This window comes from Uloborus diversus, chromosome 5 (assembly GCF_026930045.1).
Source record: "Uloborus diversus isolate 005 chromosome 5, Udiv.v.3.1, whole genome shotgun sequence".
Lineage (NCBI taxonomy): Eukaryota > Metazoa > Arthropoda > Arachnida > Araneae > Uloboridae > Uloborus > Uloborus diversus.
The window spans coordinates 113,896,640-113,918,698 of record NC_072735.1 but is presented as its reverse complement, the minus strand read 5'-3'; the positions used below and the strand labels follow the sequence as shown (position 1 = coordinate 113,918,698).

Here is a 22,059-nt window from a genome sequence, read left to right as displayed (position 1 = left end):
TCGATGGTTTGGTGTACCGATGGAACAAATGCTTCGATAAGCATGGTGCTATGTACAGAAGTAATATGTATCTGTGCCTTCTTACATTGTGTATATTTTTTTAATTCTTGAACGAACCTTTTCTCTGATTGGACTTGTTACTTTACTTTTTGATACCTCCTCGTATCATTATTCATTCAGCAATGTTCTGAACAATTCATTTTTTATTCTAATTGGTCATTTTATTTTTTTCATTTCAGGTATCTCAAACGAATGGTCATCCATTCCCTATTGTAGTGCTCATTGCCTGGGAGAGTGCTCTTGTAGGTGAAAAAATATCAGACTTAACAGAAGAGCTGAAGAAGTATCCTGATGTCGTGTTCCACCTGATTTTGGTGGAAGATACGAACTCTGATGTTCTCCCATCCACTTTCGTGGATGCAGTGAGAAGAACGAGAGGCCAAATCTTTAATTTAGCGAAGGAAATGGTCATAATGTCTACAGAACTAAACCAGGCCTTAGCCAGTGTTTTCAAAAGTCCGTTGCATATAGAAGATAACATCCTTGTGGTAAGATATTAAAGAAAATCCTAATTTCAAACCATTAACACTTTCAATTCATGAATTTCAATTTTTTAAATATTTTTTTACAGTTATTTGATTAAATTTGAGATATATATATATATATATATATATATATATATATATATATATATATATATATATATATATATAAAGTACTAAATTATTTTTAAAAAATTCTCACTTTTTATGATAAGTGATTTTATGATGATGCAGTTGAGTAGACTGTTCCAAAACAGTACAAAATTCCAAAATCAAGTTTCAATCTTTTTACAAAATAAGGATAAAGGTGATATAAAGATATATTTACAAAAACGGTTGTTGAAATTTGTTGATATTGCAACCTTTATCAGGCATCACAATCAAAGCAAGCAGATGTATTTCAAGAAAAAGGTATTAGATCCCATGTGGAACGAAAAACAACAAATAACCCTTACCGTCATTACAAATATTTCAAAGTAACATTACCTATTCCTATGTACTTCTACTGTAGATAACAAAAGTGCTTGCCATAGACAGAGAATAAAACAAAAAATGAAACAAAACTAATTATTGTTATTTATCAGGATTTATAAGTACTTACCTTTTACACGCAATGACATTTAACAGAAAATGATCACTTGCTGAAATACAAGCCATGTAAGGATCTGTTTTGAATTCTACGTCTGATAAGAGATGTTTCAAACGAAGTACATTTGTTGGTATAGTATTTGTAAACTTCAGGGTTTTGGTATCACAATACCATAAATCCTTTAATGTAGTTCAGGGGATAATTATTTCAGCAAATACCAAAACAGGTCGCATTTGATTTGTGATAGAGCACTGTCTATAGCATCTGCTTGGCGTCTAATACAAAAGCTCGCAGTTGCAATTCAGGAATGACGTAATAGGTCAACGTTGCTTCAAATCTCACCTACATTACTGTACACGTTTGTAGATCTACGAAAGATCTGCGTAGAAACCTTTGAAAACAAGCTAGAACCGAAGATGAGACGATGCTTTGTTATACACTACACTTTTACTTTTATTGTACGTCTTGTGTGGAATGGGATCTCATCCGTCGGCAGAACTCACTGAAGACGGTTCAACCATCAGTAGGCGAAATTCATTAGCAAAATAAAATTAACTGGTACCCTCTACTTGTGACATTTGGTCATTAATACGGAAACAAGCAATGGATAAAAAGTAGGGAGTAGAATCTTGAGGCTCATTAAATTCTGCTGAAAAAGCATGAGTGAAACATTACGTTTATTTACAGGGTGATTTTTCAAAAATCATCTGGTGCACTTTTTCAACAACTTCAGCAGAAATCCGCAATTTTAGGGTCTGAATTAGCCACCTCACAGTGATTTTAGAAATTAACCAAAGCGTTAAAACATTTAAATCTTGCGCTGACAAGACAGATGTCTTATCCTACGTAAGTCGGTCGGTCTTGGTTATACTTCTTTCAACTGCCATTAGACAGAGACTGCAGCTTCTCCTATATTCTATTTGAATTGAGAAAAGAAAGTTTTTCAAGCCAATATTGATTTATAATGCACAGTGTTCGCTTAAAACTTCGTATATAGTTCCAGCTTATTAATTTTCTGAAAGATCTTTAGAAAATGTTTTAGTTGTCAATATGTCAGTATATTTTGCTTTTTAAAATATCTCATTCTGCTTGACGAACATTCTAATTAAATCTTCTGTATTTTAAAAAATTATGATTTTTGATCATTAAAAGACAAGCAGCAAAAACAGAAAAAAAAAATTGGCAAAAGTTACAGCAGGAAAATAAATGAATAAACTGAGTATGAGGCTTAAAACTTTGTAATTAAAATGTTCTACTTCAAGTAGTCCCCTTCGCAGTTACCTTACCGGTCGCTATTGTTTATGCTTTATGCTAAAAGCACGTAAAAATTCCTCATGGTTCATCAATTGTGCCCAGTAAGCATTTTTGTTTGCATTGTGATGATAACAATTTTTTTTTCAATCCTAAACAATACATGCTGTTGAAAACCTAACTATTTATAGCTTCATCAGAAAACGTATGTCAACGTCAAGTCCAACATTGTTGATGCCTTCACGACACATAGTGGTGCCATGGGTGAGTTATTGTACATGATGCACTGCAATGACAATGATATGATCTCAAGCATGAATGTTAGCTGTGAAACTTGGGACCAAAAATCTAGTACTTTTAAATGCGGAGAAATTTCAAGCTTAACGGACAACAAGGTAAGTAGTTTTGAATATGCACCGTAGGCGTTTTTCTTTCTTTTTTTTAAAAATAATATTAGTAGTGGAATACGCATGGTGTCCGAAACTCCTTGACACTTTTTAAAAATTCATAGAAAAGCGACTAACTCTCGTTTCAATATACAGTATGCGCCATAATACTTCAAAGGTTCAAGAATTTTTTTATGACATCGTAAAACAAAAAGGAAAAAGGAGAAGTTATAGCTTTAAGTGATCACTGTATTGTCATAGCAAAGATTAGTTTTTTTTACTGTGATACAGCTGTCAGTGTTAGTTACTTAGAATTACTTTTTCTCCCCCACCCCCTTTTTACGAGTGTATAAAAGATGCTTGAACCTGTGGAGTATTATGGCGCAGATCTCATATTGATATTGATATTTTCTATGATTTTTTAAAATGCGTCAAGGACTTCGGGCATTACTGTCTAATAAGTACAAAACATTACGCTTGACCAGAGATATAGTTAGGATTTTTACAAAGTGTCAGGTCCTGATTATAGCACAGGCCAACTAGGCCTGGGCCCCCATCTTCCTAAGGGGCCTCAAATTTCCTAAAGAATTATGCATATTAATTAATAATAATAACAACTTATTAAACGCAAAAAACTTCCTTCAAGGAGATTTTTTATTCATCCTGCTATTAACGAATTTACCATGTCACAATGAGGGGCCCTGAAGGGATTCATAAATGCACATGGTTAATGATTTACGTAAAATTCAGGGATAGACAAAGAGGCCTCAAAAATGAATTCCGACGGGGACCAAACCTGTAACCACCGTATCCCACTATAAAATCTTCAAGGGGCCTCCAAATTATTGTGGGCCTAGGGCCTCACTTTTAGTTAGTCGGGTCTGCAAAGTGTGAAAATATTTATTAGCAGTTTTTAGAGGAGAGAAATTCATTTTGGAAGAGGAAAATATACGAAAACAGTGAAAACAATAATGTGATCAATTTCATTAAAAAAAATAAGTTGCTAAGGATAAAATTGAAGATGTCATGGAAAGAAGAGATGCATAATGTTTTGTATTTTGTTAAGAAAAGAAAAGTTTTGTTATGATTAGCCTTTTCATTATAGACGACTTTGTAATTAAAAAAAAAAAACGACGATCTAATTTTTAAAAAAAAATGATATTTTTGTTTAAAAAAACTAAGACTGTTATTGATAATGTAATTTATTACTCTTTTGCAAAAGATAAACTGTGAAAATACCCATTGACAGTTTTTTAGAGAAGAGAAATTCCTTTCGGAGGAGGAAAATATACGAAAACAGTAAAGACAATAATGTGATCAATTCCATTAAAAAAAAAGGTTGCTAGGGATGAAATTGACGATATCAAGGAAAGAAGAGATGCGTAATATTTGTATTTTGTTGAGAAATGAATAAGTTTTGTTATGATTAGCCCTTAAATTACAGACGACTGTTACTAATTGAAAAAAAATTTTTTTTTATTTAAAAAAAGTAGGACTGTTATTGATAACATAACTTTACTGTTTTGCAAAAGATAAACTGATATTAAGAATTTCCTGTGTAATTTTTTACGAATTAAGCTCTAATCAACGTATACACATTATTTATAAATATCTTTAAAAAAAATTTTTTTAAATCAATAAATGTCTTTCTCTTATTTTAAGTTATTTAGCTATCCTATTTTACCATTTATTGTTTTCTAGACTGCATTCCAGATAATAAAAATGTCTACTATGTGCATCTCTTTAAAATTTACTTGATATTACATGCACTTTTTTGAGACTGTCATAAATCATAAAAATCATAGTATTTAACCATCCACAACTTAGATTTTTTTCTCCTTTTCAGAGTTCACAAAAGGTCTGGGCATACTCCTTCAAATATTCAATACGACCAATTCCACTAATATGTTCATCAATTGCTATGTTGAAGGTTACATCTGCCTCTGACAATTCGTTCACTTTGAGAGGATGGCTAAATGAGGACAAAGTAAGTAGAGACGCCGAAAACTCCCACATATGGAAAGACGGAATGAAATCAGGGCATTTTAGAATAACCGGTACTTACGTATTAACGACAACTCACAAGGAGACCTTACGCTCTTGGAAATTCAAATCAGGATGAAATTCAACAGATCAGTAAGAACCCCTTGAGAGTATCCACACAGTAAAATAATAATACGCACTAGCCAGAACATTCCTAGAAAACAGCCTCTAAGGTTTTACGCTCAGCTTATATACTAGTAGAGATTTTTGCAAACAGCAGCTCGGTGGCTACACTGTTAAAACTACAGAATGCATTCGGCACCTTTCAAGGGAGAAACGCTTGTTCACCAGCGGCACCCAATACGGAGCCGAAATTGCACCTTTAAATAGGGTGAAAAACAGGCACCTTTTAAAAAACAGACAGCAGGAGTGAAAAAAAAGGAACCTTTGGAGAGAGAAATAGCACCCTTACTATAGATCCTAATCCCCCCACCCCCGTATTGTGTGCGTATTTTTAATACAGTTGTGTGTGTGTGTGTGTGTGTGTTTTTTTTTTTTTTTTTTGATTTATGATGTTCTACGTTTTAGACATTTTTCACGTTGAACTCGATACTGGAAATGATTAAAACATGTAATTACAGCATTGATCATATTTCAGAGTTTTCAACATAGTTAAGAAGTGCTCATTGCTCTAACTCAGTGTCTCTCAACCTCTTTTGACCCACGGGCGCGGTAAAAGCAAATGAAAAACTTTGCGGAGCAGTGAAATCTTTATTGTTTTCTTAAAAATTCTAAAATAAATAATATTAATAACTCTGGGTCCGTTAAAAACATGTGAAAAAATTCAGAGTTCTGATGAGTTTTTTTTTTTTTTTTTTACAAAAAGTAATATTGAGAATTAATAAAACAATAAATATCTACCCCTTTACTTGGTATCAAAGATCTGTCACAAATTGTTATAATTTAAAGACGAGTAATTAGTTAAATAATGTGAGAAATTATACATTTACTAAAACATACGCGTTCCGAAAATGAAGCATAGCTGTACTTATGGATTATTTACATGAAGAGCCAAAAATATTCAGGGATATTACAGTTACGGAAAAACAAAATCGTTTCATAAACGTTAATCAAGAGTAACAAAATAAAATGCACATGAAGTTTTTCGACAGTTAAAAAACCAAAAGAAATTTCTAACGCTATCGAGACATTAACCGCTAACAGGAAATGATTCTAACACTTGAATGAAAAAGCAAAAAAAAAAAAAAAGAGCTAGACTGAGAGAGATTTTTTTTTTTTTCGCTAGCTTTCTGTTATAATCTACGAAGCACAAGAATCATTTTTATTAAGATTCTCACTTGTTGATTATTGATAATCTTATAGTAGGTGTTTTTTTTTTTTTTTTTGGTGATTAATAAAAGCTGTTATCGAGTACTCAAGAAAATAATGACAGATATTTTTAGTAGCGCTTTGAATAATGGAAATTTCACTATAGTAACGGTTAACTAACTAAAAGACAGTAACGGTAACTGAAAAGCAATAAATGCACTTTTAAACACTTAATTATGCTTGAAAGCCCTAAAAGCCACAAAGTGATCAAAAGCTGTACTTACTTGTAATTTCGGATAATTAATCCTAGAAAAGTTGTGTTTTAATCCAATAGTGTACTTCATTCAATGTGAAAGACACACAAACGCAATCATCATTTGTCCGCCATATTGAGGTGGTTGAATGTATGTCTAAGGCAAAAGTGCATGCGCAATGAGTCTTTTTGCGATTGCATGCTGTTTCGGCTCCTCTGCTCTATTTTCTAGCCTGCATTGCACCTTCAGGCACTATGCTTTCACCTTAGAGGGAATATTTTCACTCGTCTGGAACCCCTGGTTATAACAGTGCATGTGGTCAGTGTACTGGATTCCCGTGCAATCCATCCCGCGTTCGATTACCTCTCCTCTTGATGAATTCCTTTTTTCCACCAAAATGTACCTCACTTGTTCAAACTTGCGACGTCTATTTTTATAGACAGGTAAATATGGGCACACATAATATGGGCTCATTTTTAAAATGACCGCGTTTGAGTTTGGCTGGAGAGTTCGACGAAGTGCTTCTTTTGTTTTCCCATGTCATGATTTTCGAAAGATCTGCTTCCCCCCCCCCCCAGTCACGATTATATGACAAAATTGAAAATCATGGAGTTCTTCATGCAATACTTCGCAAACCTCCATTCGCCGTTACTACTTAAGTCGGTTTCCTAGGAACTTCTCAACTACATCGCCTATATCCCGACCCGAATTGGATATTGGGTTTAGGTATAGATAAGATACAGGTTGGTAATTGGATTGGTGGTATTTTAGGTAACCACAACTTCTGAAGTCTGAAAAAAGTATAAGTTCTGAAGTTGGGCTCCAGCTCAATAATTTCTTTCAGAACTTCCTTATAGACAACACATGAAAGCCGCAAGCGTGATTTGTCTTCAAGAGTAGCATCCCTTTCCTTTACACAATTAAACTAGTTCTGGGAACTCTATTTACAGGGTTGTCCAAATTAAAGTTCCCCAACTCTGAGGCCTGTGCAGGATGTTCTATGGGTCATAATGTGATGAAATTTTGGAAACAGACAATTCAGATCATGCGCTCGTGATTTATTTAAAAAAAAAATAGTACCTGAAGTTGCTGATAGGTGGCGTTGCAGATCAACAAGACATTCTATAGATCTTCTATATGTCTGCCGTGGTTCTCCACAACTTTTTCCATCCGTAAAGCAGTGTGTTCCACAGCGGAACGCAATAAGTGCACATTAATACCACGCACATTCTGAATAATTGAGTCTTTCAGATCTGCCAAGGTTGCTGGATTTTCTCGGTAGACTTGATCTTTTAAAAATCCCCATAACCAATAGTCGCATGGGGTGAGATCAGGCGAGCGAGGAGGCCAAGCTGTTGAGAAACAGCGGCTGATCACACGTGCATCAGTGAAAGTTGCCCGTAACACCTGTTGAACGCCCAGAAGAATAAGGGGAGGTGCACCATTCTGCATAAATATCGTGTCCTGGAGGTGGCCATGTTGTTGCAGTTCAGGAATCACAAACGTTGTCAGCATGTCCTGATATCGTCTTCCTGTGACAGAGCAGGTTTTGAATCCTCTTGGAGTCACCTCTTCAAAAAAATAAGGCCCAAATGATGAATGTTGCAGTGAAACCGCACCATACCGTAACCTTTGCAGGGTGCAAGGGCACTTGATGAATTGCTCGCGGGTTTTCACTTGCCCAAATGCGGCAGTTGTGCGCATTCACTTGACCATTCAGGTGAAAATGGGCCTCATACGTCCAAAGAATATTCCACGGCCAAGAAGCATCGACTTCCATTCTGGCAAGGAACTGCAGCGCAAATGTTTCCCGAACCACAGGGTCCCCGTCCGACAGCTGATGAAGACTATGGACTTTGTAAGGAAAATAGCGTAGGATTCGACGGATCACACGCCAGACGGTCGTATAGGGCATATCCACAGCACGAGAAACACGTGGCACACTGACAACACCATGTGGCGATTGTCTAGTGGTATCCACGACCGCCAAAGCAACGTCTTCTACGAGTGCAGAATTCACAGCATGGTTCCTCTGCTTGGCAAAATTCCCAGTTGTCCAGATCTTTCGAACTTCCTCATCATCTCTCTTAAAGCGCGTGGTGACATCGGTCCTCGGCGCATGTTCTTCAGCCGATTGGAATGCTCTTAAAGCAGCACATGAGTTCTCGTCATTCTGGTAAAAAAGTTTAACCAATAGAGCTTTGTCTTTCAAAGTCACCATTGTGTACCAGCGAGATTGAAAATAACTGCCTGTGCAGCGCCTGTCTTCCACCTTCCACTTTTGTAGGGCTCATCTTTTGCATACGTTGCGCAGAAGCTTTATTTCTGCAAATCACGTTGTTGAAATATGCAAATTTCCCAATTACTTGTGTTACAGCGCCATCTATCGGCAACTTTTAGTACAATTTTTTTTAATAAATCACGAGCGCATGATCTGAAGTGTCTGTTTGCAAAATTTCATCACATTATGACCCATAGAACATCCTGCACAGGCCTCTGAGTTGGGGAACTTTAATTTGGACAACCCTGTATTTTAATAAGTTACAGGAACTATAAGCATGTGCGTATGTGCGGGAAATCCTTCATATATTCATAACGAGTAAAATTTGAACCTTTCTTTACCAAATTAGGGCTCACGCTTAGTACTGAATACTGATTAAGCAATGCACATGTGGTTCAAATCAAGAACAGCAAAAATATGAAACACTTTTGGCGCAACTTGGCAATTGAGTTTAAACTTCAGTACGTGTCACTTCCACGCTGACTTCAATATCAATCTGGCGGTAAATAGAAGGCCACGTTTGTTATAACCTAAGTGCTATTCAAGTAAAACGAATATTGTGATGCATGCATTTGTTATTTTTAGATTACACCTGGATACAACGTTCTCATCATTTATGCCGAGGTGATAAAACTAATGGATCAAGATTTTCGTGTAGAAGCAAGGATTTCAGGGCCGAAATTAGATTCCATTCCTATGGAGTTGAGAGATAATGGAAATGGTGGTATGCTCCCTTCATTAATAATTTTACACTTAAATTAAAAGTTGGTTTGTCAAACACTTTTTTAAAAAATTAGATTTTTTTTTTAACAAAAGCAATGACATTTTTTTTATTAATTAAAATTGAGACTAGATTCACCAGTACTGAGGCTGAGACCGTTGAGATATCTACGATCTTGGGTGATGGAGATACGATAATGAGCAAGAAGATAAAATTTAATTGCTTTAAACTTGAATCTATGGTGTAGAAAGTATGGAATGCAAGGCAGTGAAGCAGAGTATAATGTTTTGTATAATTTTTTATTAAAGTTAGCATTTTTTAAAAGAAAGATAATTAAAAATAGGCCATCAATGATAACTCAGAATATTGAGATCTAAAAGTCTAAGTGGATGTATTTGACACGAAATAGAATGTCTTTCTAAATCTAATCACACGCCTATTGAAGTCTAAGTGATTTTAAAGTTTTATTTGTTAATCAAAATTGTACCTCAAAATTGTACTGGGGAAAAAAATTTGTTCATCTATTCAATGTTGCCATTTCGTTCTACATAAATAATATGAATTTATATTTTTTTATTACACGCCTACACTAGCGATCAATTTCCAAAACAAAATTACGTTGTTATGTATTATTAGAATAAAGTGAATATTTACTATATTGTCTTGCTAATATTTTATCATTACAGATCCTGACATGAAAAAGGGAGACAATATATACAGTAGATACTTTACGTCTTTTGCTGAAAAAGGAACTTATACAGTTACAATTTATGTAGAGACGCTTCACGGAAAACAGAGTTGGATAGCTGAAGGTAACCGTACGCACTTAAGCATTATTGCTCATACATTTTTAAAATTTCTTATCCACAGATTTAAAGAAGTACACGAGGTTAATACGCCACTGGTAACTGGTAAATGGTACTTTTCCATATAGTCATCTTGCTCTATGTGCATTTCTTTCATCATTGGTAAACCAATTTATCAAAACCGCACAAAAGAAATCAGCATCGAGGTTGTGAAGCGAAGGTGTTGTGCCGGTGAATTTTATCAGTATGATATTAAATTTTTCGAGGGTCGATCAAAAGCATTCAATACGTTTCACAACATTTTTAATTTAAAAGCACAAACTCTTTAACACATGTGATTGATGCTTTTCATTTACTTAATTGTGTGACAGGGCCGGCTGGGACAGGCAACCCGGGCGACCACCCAGGGTCCCGTGGTCCGCATCGCTCATTCTTAGAGACATGCTGTATTGAGAAATAGTTCCCCAAAAAATAACTTTTCGTCATTTAATTTGTACGTCTAAAAGAGAGCAAGTCTAAGCTAGATCAAGATTCCATTGAGCACGGGGCCCTTTTAAAACGGAGGCAGGATTTTTTTTTTTTTTTTTTTTTTTTTCTGGAGAGATACAGTAACTCCCAAAAGTGTTCGTACACTTTGAAATTTTTTAGTAAAACCAAACTAACGCGAAACTGAATTCGAATATGAAGTCTAATATTTTTTCACACCATTCCTATGTCATTCTAAATAAAACCCTGTAGTTTTTTCAAAATATTGACGGATCTGTTTGAAATAGGTCAAAACACGAAGAGACAGAGAAATAACACGCCACAAAAGTCATCGTACCCTCAAATATTTTCGAATAAATTCATGATTAAAATTATCATATATCGTTTTTTTATTATTTTTGCAATGTGTTGATCTTTAAAAGTCGTTTGGCTTTAATTTTTTGTTTATTTATTCCTTAATATTGTGCTTATTACTTTAAAATGGCTGGTATTCGTAAAAAACCACAAACACCATTCGAAATTTGAATTTTTTCCTCACAGTAGCGGTAAATTGGTTTGAAATGTCTCTAAATTAGTTAATTTATTGCATTCTATAGTAAAGTGCTTGATAAAATGCTTTAAAGAAAAGAATCGGACCGAAAACAAGGTAAGAAAAGGTCAACCGGGAAAGTTGACAAAGCGTGATCGGAAAATTATAGTTAAAAATTTTATGAAAAATACACATTTGAGTGCTGTAAAAGTTTCTGCAGAGTTAAATGAAAATTTTTGCATTTAATTTCCACCTAAAATTGTTCGCCTTGACCTTAAACTTCGACCCCTACTCAAGGACAAACAAATCAGTTTTTTAGAAAAAGAAACTTCACTTTTTCTTATCATAGTACCACTAACACATCCTGAAATTTTTACGAAATTTGAAGACATCAACTATCAAAAGTGTCCAGCTTTAAAAAAAAATGACATTTAATCACAGAGCCTGATTAACACACGGTTCAGGGGGTCCGTGGGTCACGGCACCATAATTTTAGGGCCACCAAATATGGCAAATTTCATTCTTTTTTCCGTTTTTTGGAACTATCTCTGAACACAGAATTTCTGCAGAAACTGCAGTTTACCTGCCCATGGCAGAACTGTATTTACTATTGAATGAAACTTAATTTTAGTACTCTTCTACATAAACCTTTCTGTTTATTAATAGGAAATACGGATAAGTTCAGCCAGACAAAAGTTATCGGCTCTTTTACTGTGATGGAATCTGCACCAAACATTGACATTTATCCTCCTAATAAAATTGGTGACCTAAAGTTGCTATCGGTGAATCCTTTGAACAGAACAGTTACGCTTCAATGGACGGCTCCTGGAAATGACTACGATTCAGGGAAAGGTAAAATATTTTACTTCTTATAAGAATACATATTAACGTATAAATGATCAGTTAAATTTGGTAGACAAAATCATGAAAAATAAAACCATGAAAATTGTATGTAATTTATATTATTGGATGTGGTTGGAGTGATTACCTTTGTTATTAACTTCAGGATTGATGATATTTTAATTGAAAAATAAAATAATTTCTAAAACATTATTGAGAGAAGAGAAACTAATAGATTTCGTGACTTAACAGTTTTTAAAATTCATTTTTAAATTAAAAGTTTTTCGGAATTTACATCCCTATATTCATCTCACGTCTTCCATTCTCTTTCTACTATTGCATCTTTACGCAAGGTATTTCTTGTATAAATGTTTTCGGAAATGTATGAAATCCATCATTCTGCGTGATAAATATTATGAGAAGGCAAGGTTCTATAGCTTGTCTGTGAGATGCCGACATTCAATAGAAAGCGTAGTACGAGAAGCATCTGGCATTCTATAGAATGCCAGATTTCATACTATGCTGGCAATCACCCAATTTTATAACATTATTTAACCTACATGCAATATAACAGATAGCTTAGTTATCACATCCTGAGACTGGAGTTTTGTTCTTATTAGAACTCCTCAGTCAGGAATAGTGAATAAACGAGCTGGAGGCAAAATGTCATCTCATTGAAGCTGAGAGTGGTAGATAAAAGGGATTTATCTCACCAGCTAGTATCCACAGCAGGTTGCGGTTTGATTCGTGAATTGAAGGCAAAGCTTGGGTATTTAGCTAAATACTTATACATGTATATCGGCTATTCACTTTCCTGACTGAGGAGTTCTAATAAGAACGAAACTCCAGTCTCAGGATGTGATAACCGGGCTGTCTGGTGTATTGTATGTAGTTGAGGAGTTTACTTTGCAAAACGGATTATATCTACTTTTGAAAAAAAAAAAAACGTTTTTTTTCCGAATCTCTATTATAAGTCCTATTGACCCATGAATTTCTTTCTTCTCGAAGTGGCGTATATCTTCTGTTAAAAATTGCGTAAACATTGGTCTTACCACCTAAACGGTGTATATCCATCCCCTTATTTCTCGCCAGGTCTTCTACAGCGAAATGGAACTTATCCCTTATTTGCCAGTATCCTCTCATTCACTTTCATATCAAAAGGGCACATATCCAAATTTGAATTTCCCACTTTTAATTCAAAAGTAGTTCATAAATAAAATAGCGGAGTGAGGCACTGGCTGAGTATTTCCAATCAAGCATGATACCCGCCCGTATTAAGAGATCGCAGCAACTTGCGCAAGTCTTTTATCAGTTAAGCAAGCGCGACCTCAAATTGTGATTACTAAATTAATCTTAAATAATTTATATTACTATTAAATTGTTACTAATTAATAATTAAATTGTGATTAATTAAAAAATTGTATGATTAATTGTGATAAAAATTGTAGTTCCATTTAATAACTACAACATTGTTATTTGAATCGGCTGGGGTGGTTTCATTGTTCATACTTAATTGTGTTGAAAGTGCTTTTTTTTTTTAAATGTTCAATGAAAATAATAAAGTAAGTAAAAAGGAATAAAGTAGATTAAAAAATATTTTATATTAAAAACCTGAATACTTCGTTTCAATTTTAAAGTTTATATCTCAAGAAAATGATTTTTTTTTTTTTTTTTTTGCAAAAGGGATGATATTCACTGTTTTACACCAAAAAGGAATGTACCCAAAATAAAATTGGCAATTTAGATCTGATAAAATTGTGGAAAAGTTCCTAGACTTATGCCAACAGGCACTTGTTATTCTACCAGAATACTGTGAAAAATTCCAAATTCTAACAGTTAGTGTTAGTGCGTAAAACGATTTTTTCGTTTCGCCAATATATATATATATATATATATATATATATATATATATATATATATATATAACTGGATATAATCCGTTTCGAAAGTAAACAAGAAAATGCATGTTTTTTTGCAAAAGGGAATATATCCAAAATATTGGCAATTTAGTTCTGATAAAATTGAGGAAAAATTCCTAGACTTATGCCAATAGTCACTTTTTATTCTACCAAAACATTGTGAAAAATTCAAAATTCTAACAGTTAGTGTTCGTGCGTAAAACGTTTTTTTTCGTTTTGTCAAAAAAATATAAAACTGGATATAATCCGTTTTGAAAGTAAACTCTTCAGTTCTGCTTTAGCCCTGGCTTAGGGGCGGTAACTTACTGCTAATTATTTAACCTAGTCCATTTGTGATCTCATATACCTAGACTGCTAATCTAAGAAGTTCAAATTTCACGTTCTGAAAAATACAAAAGAAAAAATGTCATTAGCTTGCTTTGGAAAACAGTTATCATTAGGTTGAACAAATATTTTTACACTATAGTTGGGAGAAAGCTAACCTGGTAGCGTACTAATGTTGTGATTAGGATCTGCGTAGTCTTCACAGTACTGCCAGGTTAGGTTTGCCTCAACAGTAGAAATGAACAGTCGGGAAAAAACCGGAAAATTTCCGAATAAAACTGTTTTTTTTTCGAAGGAATAAATTTCCACTTCGGAAAAATTGAAAAAAAAAAGAAGAATCTTTCAACTTTTCAGTTTTTCAATTGAAATTTTCAGCAAAAAGTGATTAGAAATTTCTCACGCTTAAATTCTGATGGAATTTCCTCCCCCCTCCCGTTTTATGTTAAATACTGTCTAACGTTAATGCAAGTTGTTGTACGACAGTATAATTTGCATATTAGGGTGGTCCAAAAAAATGCCTATTTTTTTTTTTTTTTTTAAATCTGCGGATCTTAATCCTAAATACTTGTACACATGACAAAAGAAGCCCCCATATAAAATTTCAGCTCATTTGAAGTACATTTAGAGGTAGCTCAAAAGCTTTGAAGTTTGTGATTTTACATTTAATGTAAATAAATGACAAAAAATCATTGACGCTATGCCTTTATTTATATTCTTCATTGAAAAACTAGGAATTGTCTATAATTTATTCATATTTCTTATTTGTATCATAAAACACAAGGAAAAAAGCCAACACAAGGCTCTAGGTCTAAAGAGTAAGCATATCTGTAAATACTAATTAAAAAGTTATAAATTTCAAGCAAGTGTTGCCTTTTTAGTGTCCTTAAATTTTTTTTCTGTGTGATTCTACAACTTGAAGTAAAAACTGTTTTTGCTCTTCATCTTTAGTGATTAGTTGGTTGTACTCTGAAATGAGAGCCACGCCCCTTTCTGCACAATCATGTACTGTCTTTAAGCATTTCACTTTCTTTTCACCATCACAGTAAGAATCAAATTTCTTCCACTCCAAAGGTGACGAATGTAAAAAATCGTCTTGTATATGCAATGCTTTAAATATTAGCCAAGAGTTTTCGTTAACAAAATTATGCAGTGATTTTTCATGAACTTCTCCAATATCTTTTTCACTTAATCTTTTTGAAGCATCTGTTACATCTTCTATGTTATGTTTATCTATTTTAAACAACTCGTTAGCCATTAAAACCTTATCTTCCGTGCTTACATTACAGCTGAATAGGCTGAGCATTACTAAGTCACCGTTTAAGTACCACAAGTGCTTCTTCAACCCATTGCTTGCAGCTTTTGAGATTTCTTTGCATTCAGTTTTCACCAAATTTAAATGTTTCAAAAATTCTAAGTTGATAAAAGGTGCATCAGCTGCGTTAGAGCAGCAAAACCAGGCTTTCATGTATAAGTGTGTGCTAAAATCATTAAATCGTTTCAACCCATTAGCTTCTTTTGGTGTGAGTTTGAACTGATCACAAAACATGTATATTTTTAAACAGTAAATAACTTTGGCCGTCCACCGTGCATGATGGAATGCTCCTGGTGCTGCAAATTTTACTCCACGTGGAGGCACCTCTCCAAGATAAATCAAAGTCAGTTCTAAAAATTCCCTGTAGTCATTTCTTGCCAATGTTTTTGTTTCAAATGTAAGAAAATGTTTGGCAAATTTAATAGCATTTTCCTTTAGTACTTTCCAATTTTCTGAAGGTACTATTATTTCTTCTTCTGGACATTTGAAAGAAGATTTATCTATAAAATTCCAATGACTTTGGAATCTTTTAAACATGAGCACACAAGGTCCACTAGAATGTCCAAATACAACAGCAAACACATCAGCAATAATGATTTCATAAATATGGTGCCTGCAAGCCAAACTGAGGAGTTGTTTTCCAATCTTCTGTTCTAATAATTTACATGCTCCTGCATGAATACCAGTGATACAAGATGTAGTGTCAAAGCACATGCCTTGAATTTTATCTATGATCTCCCAATCATTAAGTGTATCAAATACTGCATTTGCTATTGCCTTGCCTGTACCAACTGGTAGTTTTGGCACACCAAGTAATTTCTCCACATCATTTCCTGTGACAAGAATAGAAAGGCGGTCGGCTTTCTCTTTTTCTCCAGAAATACTGGCCATAAGTTTCCCATCCCAGTGGACGACAAGCAGACCGTCAGGTTTGAAGTTATGCTTTAAATCCTTTGCTAACTGGGCTCGGAATTTTTCTCGGTGCTTGTGAAGAGTACTGCGTGAAAGCGTGCTTTCTCTAACATTTATGCCAACTGTTTGGGCTGTTGCTGCAATTACAAATGTAGCACTTCGATCTGAGATTTTTGACCGATCCAATGCAGACATCAAATTAGGTGAAAGAAGCTTAATTTTTTTCCTCTCTGCTGTATTTTCTGTAGTACTGGGATATTGAAAAGTGTCATCATCAGTTGTCACTTTCTACGGATGTGATAATTGAGCCACAGTCTTCTTCAATTCCAGCACTTGATGAAAGATAATATTCATTTTTGTTTTTATCTGTGTCCCCACTATTCGATTGTAGTGTCTCATATCTCCTTCTTTTACATGAGCGTTTCTCTTTGTTTTCAAGTTTTCTGTCGGCTGATAACATACAACCTTCAAGTCCTTCTCGCTGTTTAAGCAGAAACTTCTCATCTTCTTCAATTTTTATCATCTGTAAAGCATCTTCATGAGCGATATCCAACAACATCTTGCACTCTCTGATAAACTTCTGTTCATTAGCTTCTTGAATGTTTGTACGCCGATTTCTATTCTTTTTTAGTTTTTGGTACCGCTCGACTAATTTTTCCAACCTCTTTACGGCATTCTGCTTTTCTGTTGTGGGAATTCTAGCCTTATTCCAGAAGGTCAACACACTATCAACAGTTTGTCTTGCACTTTCATGTATTGTTTCTGTCTCATGGTGAAAGAAGAAGTTTCTTAGTACTGGATTGATGGAAGGTAATTTACAACCTTTTATTTCACTTATGGGAAAACCAAGTAACCAAATTTCAGAGTCTTTACGAATTATGATTCTGTTCGTAGACATTGTTTAGTTTTTACAAGTTTCTAAACTCTTTATTTATATTAAAGAAAAAACAATTTTAGCATGATTTCAAATGAAAACTCACCAGGACACACATGTAAACAAACAATGTGCTGTTTCCAAACGTAAATAAAGTAATTTGGTGTTGCCAAAATGAGAAGCAAAATGTTAACTGTATGATAATTATGTTTATAATTATTATATTTTATTATAATATAACCATTGTTTGTAAAAATAAGTAAATAAATAATAAATTCGGAACTCCAGCGCTCGAATACGCTACCTTGCGGTGATTTACAAAACTGCAAATGAAACTAAAACATTGCCACGTTGCGTTCCACGTGTGTCTGTTGACGTAAACACAGGCAGTTTGTTCTGAGTATTTATTAACGCAATCGATGTGTCTTAGTTTGCTTTCAGCTACAGAAATTAATTCGTCCCTTTGTAGTATTCTCGAGCTTCTCAAAATAATGTTAGTTTTCATTATTTCCTTAATAATTGGTGAAAGCGAAAATTCTGGATTAACAAATTTGGATAACGTTATACAAGGTAAAAAATTTTATTGTTTTGTATGAATTTGTAAGAATATGAGTTTTTTTTAATCTTAAATTAATTTAACTAACCATCTTTTACAGCAGCATTTAGTTGGAATGGACGGTATGCAAAATATTTTCTTGAATATATTATCGTAGAACAAAATGAAAAATGTTTCACCGAGAAAGAATTTACTTTATTCCTTTTATTCTCAGCTGAAAGGTTTCGCCAAATTTGTTTAGGGTTATAGTTTTAATATAGTGCGAGCAAAGTAGCCTTGGCGAGATTTCGCGTTTTTAGTTAAACCATTTTTAATTTTTATTGGAATAAAATGGTAGTAAGATTACAGAATTCGATAAGTGAAAAGAAATAATGGTCAATCAACTGAAAAGAAAACTACCACCATATATCCGTGAGAATTTTGTTGATGATTTGCATAACATGACACAATTAAATCGTAACTCAGAAATTAGAAAAATCGAAACAGAAAATTTTTAAATTAACCGATTCGGGAATTCGAGAGAAATAACTCAGCTACAAATGGAAAACAATAAGCGCTAGCCAAGTAAGGCAAAAAAGTATCATCTTCTTTCGATAACAATTTGTAATGTCATATTGAATTTTCTAGCATTAATTGTTATTCTTGTCAGGCCACAATTATTATTTAGTTTTATCAAGAATTGATAAATATCGAATTCAACATCGTGGAAATAGCTGCTTAGAACTACGAACTACGTAGTTTGCATTAATCTTTGACGTTTAGTAATGCTTCTTGAATTCTCATTTCTTTCTACGTGGGCCAGAATATCCACAAGACTTTGAAAATTAATTTAAAAAGAATAAAGCGAAAAAATCATACGTACGAACAAAAATCACAACACTTTTAGCATTTTCTTCGTTACCATGTGAGTTTGTTTTAGTTTTTAAGTCCGCCATTAGACAGTGACTTCAGTGCCCCCTATAGTTCGTTGGAGTTGCGAATAGTGACAATACGGAAATAATTTTTTTAAGATGTCAAAGAGAAAACTTCAAAGCCTTTGAGCTACCTTTAAATGTATTTCAAATGAGCTGAAATTTTTCATGGAGGCTTCTTTAGTTATGTGCACAAGTATTTAAGGTTAAGATCAGCAAATTTAAAAAGTTTTTTTTTTTTTGACCATCCTATTGCATATGGATCAAAAAATGTTGAATAATACTTTTTACAAAAAAGCTTAAACCAATAATCTTGGTAAAGAATTTATTTTTCTTCTTCATAAAACAAACAAGAATAACTTTAATCACAAAACTATGTTTCTGTTGACTGCGAACCAAATGTACAGGGTGCGGCAAAAAAAAAAAAAAAAAAAAAAAAAAAAAAAAAAAAAAAAATAATAATAATAATAATAATAATAATAATATGAGAAGACCTTTAGCAATCATTAAATTCAATTGGTTTAACGGCCTTTTGCAGTAATACAGAGATGCAATTGCTTATTGAAATTTTCATTCAAGGGCAACAAGTCCTTTTATCAATCCTATTCCCTATAAAGCAATTGGTTTAGAGAGTTCAATTTTATGTGTAGTTTAGGGTAGACCTTTGACTCTAAAATAGGTCATACAGTGTAATCAATGGGATTGAGGTCGAGCGAGTAGGGCGTCCACTCAAAAGATGAAACAATGCGCTTTGCACCACTCTTGTCTTTTGGGTCATATGAATCGGTGTAGAGTTAAAGGAAAATGTCCAGTCTACAATGCTGAAGTGCTCTTAGGCCCCACAGATGTACAATAACTTCTAAAATGTCTTTTTGGTTCACTTTTTGATTCATTTTACGGCCCTCATCCACAAAAAACTAGATTTTTTGTCGGTTGTCCTCATTCCATCTCAGACCAAGCCTGACTTCGGATTTTGGCGATATCTAACACTTTCTAAGGTGCTTGGAGTGTCTAGCAAAATTTTAAGGGAGGGGGGCTCTGATATTTTCCCCATGGTTTAGCAGGATATTTTCCCCATGGAAACCGACTTGAGTACAGATTAGAGCTTATAAAATTTAAAATTTTTGATAACTAATTCATTAATGGCTGGAGAAAAAATGTTTTTACATTTTTACAAAGAAAAAAGTATTAAAAGGAAGAGGAAGTTCTCATTTCCAAAAGGGGGGGGGGGGCTTGAGCTCCCACTTTCCCCCCATATGGGAGCCTATGGTGTCTACAGACCAAATCCTATGGTTCTGGGGTATATAAACCGGTTGAACGGTAAATCAGTGAAAGGTATCTCTTCCAGCGTAGACTTGCGGGCCCGTCTCAAACGTTTCTGGCACATTTAGAGTCATACGAATGCCTGAATTTTTGGAACTTGCAAAACTTCTGTTTGAGCTGTTTTTTCCCTTACACTTATTGGTCACAAATTCCCACAAACGACTGCTCTCGTGGAAACCCGAGGATTTCATTGAACTCATTTTTGGATGACCTGACGATCAACTGAAATGTTCACTGTTCGTTTTTGTACACTTTCCGGACATCGGCTATCATTTCCAAGCCACTAGAAACGGCATACCGTTTCAAATACTGTTTGTCGAGGCACAACAAGCAAACGAACTGTCGTTCTACTTGGTTAAACAACTTAAAATAAATAGCAGGAATTTCGCTTAAAATTGTAAGAAAACCGAAAAACAATACATAAACTAGGTAATATATTGTAAATTATTTCCTAATAAAGTGAGAGACAAAAATAAATTAGGTAAATGAAATTACCTTTCTTCCATTCGATGATAGAATTTTTTTCCGATATTTTTTTACCGCACCCTGGTATACTGCAGTGCTAAGCAAAAAAGGGGACTTTTGCAGTTGGGCTCAAGCTGAGATATTGTATTTTAAAGTGTGGATCTTCCATATATTTGATTCAGTCTTGATCAAATGACCCTAAAACATTTTATTTATTAAGTAAAATACGAAACAGAGAACAACTTGGTTATAATAACTCAAATTTGTCCAAAAGGGCTGGTATGACTACTTTTACTACTGTGCTTAACACGGCCGTATGAATAAACTTAAATTCCAGTTTAATTTTGGTTCAGCTTAAGAAAAACCAATTTAGTTTTGATTTGGACTTATAGACTGGATCGGAAAAAATCAAAATTCAATAGCTTTCATTTTCAGACAGTAACATTGTATTATTTTTCTTCCAAAAAAAAAAAAAAAAATATCAATAACGTTTAAAAGTCGAAAATTTCAGAAGTTTCAAAGGCAATCTAAAATAGAAAATGTAATTGTTATGATTAGACACACATTATCCAATATTATTGGTTGAGTGACGACTTGACTTATTTCTGGGTTTGACCATGACAGCTCTCTACTCAGTTATAAAACAAAAAAGGTTTTTTCTTCTAATTAATCTTACCTTTATGTGTATTTTTGTCAAGCAGAAAAAGATGTGTGGTTAGCATATATTTTTTAATACTTAACCCTTTATATGTTACAAGAAACACAGAGCTATAAAGAAACCCAAATTTTATTCATCAAGAAATCAAATTTTCCATTTTTTCTAATTTTTCCCGAAAAAAACCGGTAAAAAACTGGTTTTTTTCCACCACTTCAAAATTTCCGGAAATTTTACATCTCTACTCAACAGTGACATCTTATACTGCTATCAGGGTGCTATTTCTGTTCTTTCAGGTACATCCCGGATTTAAAAAAAAAAAAAAAAACGGAGAATCAAAGTTTTCTCTCCCTCTCTCTGTCACTTATGTACACATCTATGTATTAAACGAATTTGTATATCTCTAAAATTATAGATTTCAGAGAAAACTTTCTAGAAGTGGCCATAATCAGAAAAAAATATTTGCATCAAAATGTGTGTTCATTTTTTTTTTTTCGCAGATGGACGTTATAAACTTAAAATACAGTCGGCGCTCATTATAACGACCTCACATTATAAAGACCGTCCCATTATAACGACCAGTGGTAGAAGTCCCAACTTTGTCTCTATAAACTCTATGTTAATTTACTTTCGTTATAACGACCGTTCTGTATCGTCTAATCCAATACAGCGACCGAATCAGCGGACGCTATTTCTTGTGTTCTTTCCAATAAAACAAATTTGTAGCTTAAAATGACATTGATTATTGTTTACAGACATCTGCCTGAAGTTTTCAATGTCAAATCCAACTTTAAGATGGGTGGGGGGGGGG

General features: G+C 33.9%; 1 protein-coding gene across 1 annotated transcript in view; it reads left to right on the top strand.

The window, feature by feature from the left end:
- LOC129221988 (calcium-activated chloride channel regulator 4A-like) overlaps positions 1-22,059 on the top strand; it is an 80,249-nt gene that overhangs the window by 55,551 nt on the left and 2,639 nt on the right. The window contains exons 8-13 of the mRNA XM_054856397.1: positions 240-548; positions 2,574-2,777; positions 4,615-4,755; positions 9,201-9,339; positions 10,023-10,148; positions 11,824-12,009. Of these exons, the coding sequence (XP_054712372.1) occupies positions 240-548; positions 2,574-2,777; positions 4,615-4,755; positions 9,201-9,339; positions 10,023-10,148; positions 11,824-12,009 (1,105 nt within the window). The remainder of the gene's footprint in view (positions 1-239; positions 549-2,573; positions 2,778-4,614; positions 4,756-9,200; positions 9,340-10,022; positions 10,149-11,823; positions 12,010-22,059) is intronic.